At 43.0% G+C, this 13,504-nt stretch overlaps 1 protein-coding gene across 3 annotated transcripts in view; it reads right to left on the bottom strand.

The window, feature by feature from the left end:
• RILPL1 (Rab interacting lysosomal protein like 1) overlaps positions 1 to 7,926 on the bottom strand; it is a 35,124-nt gene extending 27,198 nt beyond the window's left edge. For all 3 annotated transcript variants that reach the window (XM_074972333.1, XM_074972334.1, XM_074972336.1), the window contains exons 1-2: positions 7,451 to 7,926; positions 2,952 to 3,102 (exon numbers count right to left, since the gene is read on the bottom strand). In XM_074972333.1, the coding sequence (XP_074828434.1) occupies positions 2,952 to 3,102; positions 7,451 to 7,750 (451 nt within the window). In that variant the 5' untranslated portion in view covers positions 7,751 to 7,926. The remainder of the gene's footprint in view (positions 1 to 2,951; positions 3,103 to 7,450) is intronic.
• Between the last annotated feature and the right edge of the window lie 5,578 nt (positions 7,927 to 13,504).

The following is a 13,504-nucleotide window of genomic DNA, read 5'->3' as shown; positions in this document are numbered from 1 at the left end:
ACATATATGATACACAGGTTCACATGTCTACCTTTCTGTTACTGCTGAATATTTCCTTTAAATACACTCGGTACATGGAGGTGGGTTATTATTAATACTACATTTGTCATAGATTCTGTGATTTTCCTAGAATATCCATGATGCTGAGACAATGGGAGTTCTGCAGGTGCTGTGACAGTTGACGACAACTTGAACCAATTTCCCTGAGAAACTTGAGAGCTGCCTGTATAAAACCTGAGCTGTGTGGGAGACTGAGATGCATCAGGAATGCTCAGAATTAGGGCTACTGGTTTCTCCTGTGGTCCCAGGGGTGGGGAATCAAATTCTGTGATTTCTTTGGGTTTGGAGGGTAGCAGAGCTCAGACAGCTGGGTTGAGACCCACTGCAGTTCCTACTGCCTTTGCTGAGAGAGGGGGTTTGATCCTCTTCACATTGAAGTCCCTGGCAAAAATCCCGTTGACTTCCATGATGCAGAATCAGGCTCAGAAATAGGAAAGCAGCATTGGAGAAGGGATGGCAGCCTCTCTCTCCTGCCTGTCGCCCTACACAGCAGCTGCAGAGATGAACCCTGCTTGTCAGGATAGGGGTTCGGGACTACTATAAAGTGGCTTTAAGCCATTGTTGTTGCAAAGGAAATGCTGATTTTGATGACAATACTGCAGGACACCCATGTGTTACAGGTTGTGCAATCACCAAGCAAAGAGTCAGTCCCTGCCCCAAAGAGCTTACCATCTAACTATATGACAAGAGAAGCCAGATGCAGCCAGAATAGTGCAAGGAAACAGTGACACACTATTGGGCAGTGGTCTCATTATCACTGAAGACCTCACAGAAGAATTGTTTTCAGGGGGGATATGAATGCAGTGGGGTGCAGGAGTTCCAAGTGTATTAAACTGAGGCTACGTACATTCAGATACCACAGTCATTGGTGGGGATTGAACCTGAGTTCTTAACACGAAAGCCACAGGCCTTGGCCGCTTGAGCTAGAGAGGACTTCTGTAGTTATCTGCTGCTTAAGCAGCAGACTGTTAGTCCCTGAGGCCAGCCACTAGGAGCCATGATCACACCTACTAAGTAATGCTAGGGTGTAAAGATTAGAACCTGATTACAGCTACATGAACTGAGCTTTGGGACTTGGAAAGCTGCATTCAGCAACTCACTGTGTGTCTGGTTATTTTTTTTTTCTACTCTGTCAATCAGTTGCCCTTAAAATCAAGCATCTGTTTCAGTGTTTCCTACCAGAACAAATTAAAACTTTAACGTGATGTGCAGTCCAGTCCTGGTCGCATTTGTTAACAAGTAAAATTCTCCAGTGGGAATAGGCATCAGTAACTCCCGATGTCAGACATAAGGGTTTCCCAGTTAGGATCATTGTTAATCTATATCAGTTTGAGTCAAATTCTGCTCTCACTGAAATAAATGAGATGTTGGCCCTTAGAGTATTTGTGTTCTCATAGTTTTTTCTGTCTCTCTACCACACAAAGTAAAAATAACATTGAAAAGCATGTCTGGCACCTGCTTGGCTATCTAAATTCAAGAGTTATTACTGTATTTAAATACAAGCATGCAGACGACACTGAGCTGGGCCACCCATTGACATGTTGTTTTTTCTAATTTTTTTTCTTTATAGTCCGACTCCTCTTTATTTATTTCGTATTCTGACACTTTTCATGGAATCAATAATCCATTAAATTCTAAGGAAATTGTGAAAACTAGCTCAAATACAGCCTGTTAAATTGGAAGAGCTAAAGAAATATTCTAAAGAAATAGTGATCTTGAGAGGGTAAGAGATCCTCCTTTGCAATATGACATTAACACTCTCTGCAGATCAAGTACAAGGGTACTCAAGTGTAAGCTTTGAATTCAGCCCTGGTGAAGCAGGTGCATTGCGGAGGCAAAGGGTTAAGTGCCATTAGTCACTAGTAAGTGCCTGGCTTTTTTAAGGTCTCTAGATGAAGTGCTGTTACTTTTAAAAATTTTTTAAATGAGCTGAATGTTTACTCTGATCTTTGATCTGAGCAGTTGTACTAACAGGCTGTGATCCTGAAGGTGGATGTCTCTGTCTGTGCAGAGACCCAGTGAAGTCAGCATGGCTGCAAATGGGCACTAGCATCTGTCCACACAGAACCAATTGCAGTATTGGATTGTGGTTCAGGACCATGATCAGCTAATCAGATTTCTGCCCTTTTAATACTATGTGAGACAAAACCTCCCAGCTAGCCTTAGAACTTGAGAACTGAGATGAAGCAAGTGCTTAAAGTTACTGGCTCTCTCTCCTTGGTGCTTACGCACTGTCCTGATTATAAATTTAGCCTCTCTCCCAAAATAAAACTCATTATGAGGCCTGAATTAGTGTTTAATTCCTTCCTGTAACCACTTCCCCCTCTTTGTGCAATTTATTGAGATGGTTTCTGAAGTTCTGGCAAGACATCTGAGACCACATGGTGATTTTTCAAAATATGAATTCCCCCACCCCTGAACACTGCTTGTTGTGGATTAATTAGTATTCTGACAATTCAGCGGAAGGGAGCCTGAATAATTGCTTTACGATCAATTATGCTGAACTAAATGCCCAAGTGTGAATGCTGATTTGTATATTTCCACACTATCCTACATATACAATTATTAAGTGGTTAGATCTATCTGTATTAAAAAAACTCATTAAAGGAAATTTTTAACAAGTTGCTATCCTCAAAAAATCTTATGTTAAACCAAAAGAAAACTAGGTTTTGCTTTTTAAAATTGTTTCTCATCCAAACAAGTGAATAACTCTGTTCCAATCTTTATTTTGTTTCCAGAATTTATTCACAGCTTTTGTATCCCGATAAAAAAGACCTGCAACAATCTACAGGAACAAGCTGAAATGTACAATCAAGACACTTTGATCAGGAATGACTTTTAAAAAAAACAACCCAAAGATACCATCACTGAATTTCAAATGTTAAACTTGCCTTCATGTTTCTGAAATTCCTCTTCTGTGAAATTGATGTCTTTGTGTGACAGGTTTGTCATCAGTTGTTTGTTCTCTTCCTGAAGCTGAGCAATTTGGGTAAGAAGATCCTGTGCTTCCCCTCTCCATACATCCTCCACCAGTTCTAATTCCTAAAGTAAAGCCGGATCATGACAGAACATTAATGCTGTAATATATAAAATCAATAGCCTTTGCCCAAAACTATTTGGAGAATACACTAGCAATTCTCCTCTAAAGCTATCCTTTTATAATAATACTCTGAACTCCTAGCCGAGGACCTCAATTATTACTTCCCTTTCACAGACAGCCACATAATCTCTGTATGGCTCAGTTGCCTTTCTCAAGGTCACGCCAGAAGTCCATATAAGAGGCACGAATTGAGCCCAGGTCCCCTGAGTTCTAGGCAGCAGCCTTAAAGTGTAGTATAAACACACAACTCACAATACTTTGTGAGGTCAGTCAGTGGCAGAGATGGACATGCTATTTTTTTATTTTTTATGTTTTAAAGAGCACAATGTTCCATAACAGTACAGTTTAGATTCGTGATGGTGCTATGTATGATACTGTAGAACATAGAGGGGTTTTTTCATGTTGTTTTAACCATTAGCTTATGCTTGCTTTTTCTTATTCTAATATACTGTAATCACATTTTGCAGTGTCAACTACACAGAGAACAGCAAAACTATGCAAAATAGCAACTACCTTTATTCAGGCCACTTTGTGTCAAGAGCAGCTGTTACCAATTCCAGGACAGGTCAAATCAGGATACTAAGTATAAAGGCCTCCTGGAATAGTGGAGACCATATTTATATCTTTATTTTGACAGCTTCATCCCAAATATCAGTATTTCCTCCTGTGGGCAATTTATGCTCCACTTTAATGTATGTGCTGTGATTAACAAGAAAGCCATGCTCAGAACATGGAATCCTAGGCTGAGCTACTTGCTCATTTTTCCACATGTAATTCTACGGGAGCGTGTTGTAACTACGTGAAACTTCAAAATCAAAGCACAGTTCTAACACAGAGCTACAGTTAACTTTGCTGAAAATAAACCATGATAGATAGGCTTGGCAGAATTAATTTTTTAAATAATTTTGATGGATAATATCAATTTTTAAGCAATTATTTTAAATGTTTATAAATTTAAATGTTCACAGTTGTGCAAAACTATGGGTTTAAAAAAAATCAGGAAAAATGCTTGAGGTTTAAATTTTCAAAGTTGTGGGAAGTTATGGGGGGTGAGTCAGATAAGGGGGAGTTCAGACAATAATTATTTATTAACAGGAGACTTTGAGATTCAAGAAGTTAGTTTTATAACTGTTAAAATACAAATTGTCAACAACACATGTCAAAATATATAAAGTAAATATCCTTAAATCAAACTCTAAGAAGTTCTCAACAAGCATTTTCCTTCCTTTGCTTGTCTATAAGTTTTGATTATTATTGATGGAAATATTTTTTGTCCGTTTGCGTGTGTGCCGTGAAACCAATGTTTATCAATAAAAATCAGATCCTTCCATCCCCTAATGATAGATCTAAATAAAAACTCTTTATTACAAAATTAGAAGACTATGTTGGCATAAGAACACCTGGCTATAAACTAGCCATGAATAAATTTAGGCTGGAAATTAGAAAAAGGTTTCTAAGCATAAGAAGAATGAGGCTCTAAAAGAGCCTTCCACTGGAAGTTGTAGGGACAAACAACCTGAATTGTTTTAAGGAGAAACTTATAGACTTATGATGGATTTTATGATGGGGATGCCGGAGACAGCATGGGATTGGATCTGATGGCCGAGGTGGTCCCTCCTAGTCCTATGTCTCTATGAAACCACACTGCCATCCATTTTCAGGCCCAATTACACAGTCATTTTAGTCCAAAATTCAGCCTCATGTAGTTGTTACTTTATAGTTTCCAAGAATGTGCTTGGTGCTTCACAGAATAGACAGAGATGGAATGATCTCTGTTGGGGGCTGAACTGTTGGAGGAGCACAGGGGAATGACAAACTGATCCCCATGTTACAGATATTAATGTGTATTACCATTCTCTCTACCCTGAAATATTTATGTCTATGGGAAAAACTTACATCTGTGCTTAAACTTTTTGCCAGACACAAAGTATGCAGAGATCCCACACACTGTGTAGCCCCTAGAATGACATGTGATGATCACATATATAGGTAAACTTTTCTTTTTTAAAAACATGCACTGACTTTTAGAAGTGTCCACACTGAATATCAACTAATATTAAAGTTTCTGGTGCTGCTACCCATTATAGCATTCTCTTTTATAGGTAGCATTCTCTTTTAATAGTGAAAAAGTGATTTTTACCGCCTCAATATTTGATGGCCCCTGTAAAATAAGCTGGTGGGTCTCAAATCTTAGTAGTTTTTACCAGACAGGTGCTCAGGTCACAAAAATGCCATGAGAGTTAGGTTTCAAGGGATACAGTCCCATTCTAGCAGAGGGACCAAGGATTGAAGAGGGCTGGAGAATGAGTTACCTGCTCATTCAGAGATAGTTCTCTAGATCAGGTGGGGGGCAAGGAAAGGGAAGTGGGAAGAGAATCTGCTCATGCCCGTATTGTGTCTGTTATGTGGATCAAAAGAGATGAGATCACTCTCTAGGGATTTACCAGTACTTTTTTTCTCCTTCACTTCTAAAGACACTATTGCACACAATTCCTATCTGTAAAATGTTAGTTGAGAAGTCTCTAGCCCAGCACTGGGCTTTTTAATATATTTAGCTAAATTTCTACCTGATATCTTTGCAGGGTGTGGGGAAGTTTTGTATTTAACTATATGTGTTGAGTTTGTGGGGTTAGCTTTGAGAAATTCTATAAATATCTTTATTTTGTATCTGTGTCAGCAACTAGCAATACAAGAAGACACGAGTGATGACACAGGAGTGAGTTTGCTAAAAGAAGCAATTTTTATCCAAATCACAGTCATTTGGATAGTTTTCTAAATAAACCCGATCACTTCTAGTACAATAATCAAAGCAGCTCATGCTGACCTGCTGCCACATTAGGGTAACAGGGTTTGAGAAAGGATGTCTGTCTCTGGCATCCAGGTGAGCAGGAGTGGGAGCACTATATTGGTAGCAGCTTAGTCCAAATATTGCATTGCCCCTCAGAGAGGCCACACCATTTTCAGCTCTGGAAGAGGTCGGCCTAGGCCCATCCAATATTAAAGGCCCACGCCCTCGGCTAAGGCTGAGGAACCACTAAGTGCAGGCTACAAGTGAGTGAGTGTGTGGGACAATGAAGGAAAAACAGGGAGGGAAGTGAGGTCAAAGGTTGAAAATCAGGGGACCAGAAGAGGACACTGAACAGAGGACCCCAGGCAGTGCCCACTGCTCCTCAAAGGTGTCTTAAGGGTATGTCTACACTGCAGTTAAAAACCCGTGGCTGGCTCGTGCCAGCTGACTCGGACTCGCAAGGCTCAGGCTAAGGGGCTGCTTAATTGCAGTGCAGAGGTTCCGGCTAGGGCTGCAGCCTGGGCTCTAGAACCCTGCAAGGTGGGAGGCTCCAAGCTCGAGCTGGACTTTCTACACCGCAATTAAACAGCCCCTTAGCCCAAGCCCCATGAGCTCCAGTCAGTGGCCCAGGCCAGGTGCAGGTGTCTAATTACAGTGTAGCCATACCCTAAGGAGTCACTGGACACCGCACAGAGGGAACGGAAATAGGCCCCACAGTCCCAGAGCACCCCCTGTCCTGGGCGGACAGATGGCCAGCCCCAGAGCCGCCCTAGGGGACTGAGCAGGAGTCTGGGAGCCAGACCCGCTGAAGTTCTGCTCAGCTCCGGCCTTCTACCTCTTGGTCTTTCCCCGTCGGGTTAAGGAGCAGGCTGTTTACCCGCCCCAGGGCATTGTCCTCAGAGTTCCCACGGAGCGCTGCGGCACGAGCCGCCTTCTCTGGCCGGGGATTCTGCTCGGCTCCCGGGAGGGCCGCTGCCTGCAGGGCGAGGCGGGCTAAGCAGGAGGCATGGGGACGCGGGCGGCGGATCTCCCCGGGGAAAAGTCCCTACGTGAAGCGGTTTGTACCTGGCACACCCCCGCTCCCTGGCACTCAGAGCCGGGCCCGTTCCCACCTCCATCCCCATGTCCGCTGGCTCCCCGGGCGGGGACCTGCAGCGCCCCGGACCCGCCCCCGGCCCGGCGGCTCCTCTCGCTCTTTGTGTTCGAATCCGCCGAGCGCAGAAAGTCTGCAGCGGCCGGGGGGGGGGGGGGGGGGACAGCGGCGGGAAGTCCCAGCCTCGGGCGGCAGCCAGGGGCAGGACGTAGGGGGCGGCAGCCCCGCCCCAGAGCCGGGCGGTCGGTCCCTCCAGGAGTTTGCAGAGGAGTCCGAGCACTTCTCCCCCAAGGCAAAGCGGGCGGGACAAGTTTAGCATTGCGCCCCCCCCTTCCGTTGTGAATGCATAAGAGCCCCCACTTTCCGCTGTGAATGCACAAGAGCCCCCCCCCCCAAAAAAATCCCCCACCTTCTGGTGCTTCTTCTCCTTCTCGATCCGGTCCATCCTCTCCAGCCGGAGCCGATCCAGCTCCAGCCGCAGCTCCTCCATTTCGGGGTGGATGTGATTGCGGCTCACCAGCACCTCCAGGATCTCCAGCACCCGCACCACCTTGGGCATGAGGCGGGCGATGGCCTCGCAGCCGTGCTGGTCAATGACCCGCTCGAACTCCTGCCCCACCAGCGAGGCGATGTCGTACACGTCCATGACCGTCAGCTCCGCCACGTTCTTCTCCAGGGCCGAGGAGGAGACACCCCCAGCCCCGTCCATGGCTCGCCCGTCCCTGCGGCGCCCAGGAGTCCCTCATAGGCCGCCGCCGCCGCCCCCCGGCGCTGGAGCCGCCGGCCCTTCCCCAGCAGCGACTTGCCAACTTCTGCCTGGTGCCTCGCCCGTTAAGCGGGGCTGCTGCGGGCTGCGCGCTGGCCTGGCATGTGGGTCGGAACAGCTGGAGCCAGAGAGCGCCCCCGCCGATCCCACCCCCCTGCCTGCCTCCTCCTCTCCGCCCCGCTCGGTGTCAATAACGCGAGCCTGTCACCATGCGAGGAGGAGGACACCACGCATGCCTGCTGCCTTCCGAGGTGGGATAGCAGGAGTTGGGGATGCGAGATTTGGGGAGCACGTGATGCACCAGACTGCTTTTTTTTTTTTTTCCTTCTTCCCCGCACTAGGAAATACTTCCTGCGTGTCTGAGGCTCACCAGTGTCTTCCTGCTGGTCGATCTTGGGTTTACACTTCTCCACACCAGCCTCTCAAAACACGGCAGCCGCACTGAAAATCAGTGTGGTGCATCAGACAGCTTCTCTGTGTAAAGTGTAAGTATTGATCCCCGGGGGGGGGGGGGGGGGAGGAAGCTGGAGAAATGTGATGTCAACAGTAAAAGTTCTCTTAAAACTGTTAGCTTGATATCTCTCTGCTATTATTTCTCCTGGATAAATATTGGACAGATTCACATATTCTTGATTTAATTTCCCCCTCTCAAGAGCAGGTATGATTTCATCGGAGTGACAAGGTTTGTCTGTTGCCACAATTGTTTGCTGTACAGCAAACAAAGAAAATAGCTACATCAAAATACCTAATACAGTTTTATTATGCTGATGTAACAAATAATTACTTAGTATAAAATTATAGTGTGATAGCATGTTACTTAGGATACAAAAACAACACAGGTTTCAGAGTAACAGCCGTGTTAGTCTGTATTCGCAAAAAGAAAAGGAGTACTTGTGGAGTCTCTAAGGTGCCACAAGTACTCCTTTTCTAAAAACAACACAGATTTTTAAATCTATGTTGGATTAAAAAGATTTAATATTTTATTAATATCTAGCTCATATTTTTTCTCATAAGTGGATCTCAAAGCACCTTAAAAAGGAGGCAGCAAAAGTTTTGAGAATTCTTTCTTAAGTGAATAGAAAATTTTTAAACATGAACTTTAAAAGTCTTTTGCAGTGGGAACACAGGACCTGATCCTACAAACTAGTTACTACCATCATTAGAAGTCACTTTGTAGTTAGTGGCATTACCTAGGATAGAAAACATCTGAGTCCCATCCTGTAAACATGAAAGTCAATGTGTCTATTCAGGTGTACAGGGTCCACGAGCACTGATCCAGTTGCAGGATTTGAATCCTAATATTGGAGTAAATTGATTTTGCTGGCTTAATTGTTCATTGTTGATATCTTTGGGCCTGATCCTGCAAACACTACCAGGCATAATGTTCTAAGAAGTCTCATTGACATTGGTAGTAACTGTCTGTAGAATTGGACTTTGCTCTGGAAATAGAATTTTTATTTAATGTAAATAGTTTTTTTATATAGTAAACTATGTATATGAATTAATTGCAGTTTAATAGTGGGTTTTTTTGCTTATGCTCATAAATGTATATAATTTATTATTTATATGGAACACAAAAGTGTATTAGATACTTTGCAGATAAATAAAAAAATCACATTATCTGCCCTGAAGTGATTAGTTTAGATCCTTGTCCTGCAATCCAATCCATGCACTGCAAGATCAGGGCCCTAATTTTAGACAATGAATGACAGCAACAAACAATGGGATTGGAATAAGGGGAAAAGTTACAATAAATAAATTAATAAAGACGTGACTTACTGATAATATCTTATATACTGTGATTTTGGACCTGATCCTGCATTTCTTTCATACACACAAAATGTCCATTGACATGAGTGGGAGCTTTGAATGCACAGAAGCTTTGCAACACTGGGCTGAGTATGCAGCGAAACTGATTCACTTCAACTGTCAGGATCACATTAACATTCCATCATAAGTGGTAAAATTACTAACTTCCCCATATTGGCCAAGAGCAGGAGGCATTCATGTTCATTTAATTGTGTGGCTTTATGGGCAAAGAAAGCAGGCCAAATGTATTTGGGTTGAACGCTCTACTTCCCTGCTTAGCATTAGTCACAAAGCATCCAGGTTATCCAGTAAAAATTGACTTTCATACTTTTTGTTAACTAACTTTTTAGTGGCAAAAATGTTCCAGTGTAGAAGGGATGAGAGTGAATAACAGCAAAGTCATCACTTCATGGAAAACATGGCCTAAGGGAGCATGAAAAGCTATGGGAGTATAATGAGAATACATGAAAGGCCACACCAGGGCACCTTAGAGGAACAAATGTGCTGTGAACTGAATATCTTGTCTGGGTTAAATAAAGATGAAAAAAGAATCCACCTGACCACAGACTCAGTCAGGAAAAATTGCCTAGCCTTACATACGAATGTGGATGGGAAAAAAAAGAATAATAAACTGGATAGGATAGCAAAAACCAAGACTAGATACAGCTGTAGGGAGATAGCTGTAAAGGGAAGTACAGTAGAACATCACTAATTCACCCTAAAGATTGGAAGAGACAGTGTAAATTAGAGCCTGGCCAAAGTCCATTGAAGCCAATGGGGGTTTTTTCATTGACTTCAATGGACTTTTGATCAGGCCCTTAGGGGAAAGGGGCCTGATCCTTTGAAGAGCTGGGTGTTCCCTTTCACTGCAAGTTGAAGGTGTCTAGCATACTGCAGGATTGGACCCTTAGGTCCTGATCCTGCAGGTGCATAAGAGTTGGCAGGATCAGACCATTAGCAAACAAACTAAAAAAAGCAAGGCTTATCTCATCACAAAATGCATCATGTGACTTCATTTTAATTATTTGATACCTCATAAGTAGGACTGCCAACTTTGAAGGGCACAAAACCAAACACCCCTGCCCTGCCCCTTTGAGGTCCCACCCCTGCTCGCTCCATCACCCCTCCCTCCACCACTTGCTCTCCCTCACCCTCACTCACTTTCACCGGGCTGGGGCAGGGGGTTGGGGTGCGTGGGGGGTGAGGACTCTGGCTGGGGGTGTGGGCTCTGGGATGGGGTTGGGGATAAAGGGTTTGAGGTGCAAGAGGGGGCTCAGGGAAGCTGTTGGGGGGGCTCTGGAAGGGAGTTTGGGTGCAGGAGGGGACTTCAGACTGGGACAGGAGGTTGGGGTATGGGAGGGGGTTCAGGATGCAGGGCCCTGGTGGCATGTACCGCAGCTCCCAAGAAGCGGCTGCCAAGTCCCTGCAGTCCCTAGGCTCATGGGTGGCCAGAGAGGCTCCGTGCACTGCCCTTGCGCCCGCAGATGCTGCCCCTGCAGCTCCCATTGGTCGCAGTTCCTGACCAATGGGAGCTGCGAAGCCAACACTAGGAGCAGGGGCAGCGCGTGGAGCCTTCCTGGCTGCCCATGTGCCTAGGGGCCACAAGGACCTGGCAGCTGCTTCTGGGAGCCGCACAGAGCTAGGGCAGACAGGGGCCTCCTGCTGCTGACCGGAGCAGCCAGGGTCCCTTTTCGACTGGGCATTCTGGTCGAAAACCGGATGCCCGGCAACCCTACTCAGAAGCATACTTGTAAAGATAGTGTAGTATTTTTTGTTACAAATTCTTAGTGATATGAGATCTTACTACAGGGATGCCTCTGCTATTAAACCTGTACTGAAAAGTGGGAAGAAAATGTTATTTTGTGACTTACAAAATGTGTGGATTAACTGTTTTGGTTTCTTACTCTTGACTAATTCAAATGAACTATCAGTTTCAATTCATTTTGGAGTCTTCATCTTAAGTACCCTGCTTTTAATTAGAAAAGCTATTTCAGCTCTTACTACAAAAGCATGTAAAATATGATTGAAAACATCTCCCCTGCTATTCTGCTAATACGTGAAAGATCTCTAAATGTTTGGCTCCATTTATTTTGTCTATTATGAAGCATCATCCATACATTGTGGTTTGGGACTTAATCAAAATAAGCAACCTGAATGTTTAATCAAAATGTCCCATACTGCCAGTATCACAGTTTTAGTAAGACAAGCACGGCTAACAGTTGTTTTGTTTTGGGAAAAGATTTTATTTGTTGATATTTTGAGTAATTAACCATAAGAAATTACGATTACGTTGTCTTGACACAGATAGACCCATATCTCAATACAAAATTAACATTTTAAGCAACATTGTATATTTATCATATCATGTTATACCATTAATATTTTCTTCCCGTCGCCCCAAACCTACTTAAACACAACCTTAGCATGGTTCATATGTATATGTGTAATCATTCCTATTACTTTTTTTTTTTGGGGGGGGGGGGGGGAGCTGAATGTTTTTTGGGGGGGCAAGTCTCAAGAAAATACAAAGGAAAGCTAATGGAGGAAGGGGGAGGAGATGTAATTCAGTTATTATCCTCTGCATATATTCTTCTTGACTATCCTCAAAATATAGGATTGTCTCTCTCTCAAAGCATATCAATGATTTAATTATTTCTATTGTTTTCCTGTGCAAGGCATACTACTACTTTTATCTGGGTTTTTTTGAGAATTTGTCTGGGACTGTTCTCACATAATTTAAACCTTCCTTTGTAAGATATTCTGTTAATAGTTTTTGCAGTGATCTAAAGTAGCAATCGTTGCCCGATGTCCACAAATTTAAGATTTTTTTTTGCTATAAAGAGCAAGAATAGGAGTAACTTCTTTATTCCTTGTTTGAATCATTTTAATGGTCCAACTCCCAATATACATGTCTTTAAGTCCTGTTCAAGTTCTATCTCTGTTTTTTTTATTTCTTTCAAGATGGTTTTCTAATTTTATTTTTTACTATCCAACAGCTGCATATCGTGTGTGAAAGAGGGTCTGGTTGTTTTGCATTTCATACAAATATCTGGGGCAATACTATGTATTTTATTATATAGAGATGGAGAAATATACATTGTGTAAACTAAAAAGTACTGAATTTGCACTACTTGGTTAGTATTAGAGACAATATTTATCATCTGCATTATCTCATTCTATTATTTTACTGTTGTTTCAGATTTAGTCTGCACTCCATGACAATAGCTTTATGTGATTTGTTCTTTAAAAACATAGTCATGAGATTATACATTCTAGACGTAATCTTGATCGCTGAAATTTGAAGACCACATATACAATTGTAAAATACAGATAGTTTTGTCTGTTCCTTTCTTCTCTGAAAGTATTTTTAATAAATAAAAGATAAGCAATCTGTGTAAACTCATATTATGCATACTTTTCTTTTTTTAATATATCAGCTACATCTGTTTGTTTGAAGGGTTGTCCATGCCTAAATAAATCCTTCCATTTATCATAGTAATATTTGCCCCAACATCATTCAGCTGGGGTTTGAAAGCAAATTACCATTTTTTGGTAATGTTGATATTACCGAGATCTGCTCTTTTTGTTTGGTTTTATGCCTCATGTATGCCAATTAGTAAGTGCACTTTTAAGTAGCAAGTGGTATTTCTGGGTGCCAGAATAATGAGATATGATCCAGCTGAGCACATAATTATATAATGAGATTGGGTTTGTCAGTGTCTGTTGCATCTGTATCCATGATGTACTCTCAGTATTAGAGAGCCATTCCAGTACCTGTCTAATTTGTGCTTCCTTATAGTATCTCTTGAAGTTTCATAATGCCAGGCCTCCCATTTCAACTGGACATTCCAGCCATTCCATTTTGATACTTGGATTCTGATTTGACCA

The sequence above is a fragment of the Natator depressus genome, chromosome 15 (assembly GCF_965152275.1).
Source record: "Natator depressus isolate rNatDep1 chromosome 15, rNatDep2.hap1, whole genome shotgun sequence".
Lineage (NCBI taxonomy): Eukaryota > Metazoa > Chordata > Testudines > Cheloniidae > Natator > Natator depressus.
This window is presented reverse-complemented; position numbering and strand designations above follow the sequence as displayed.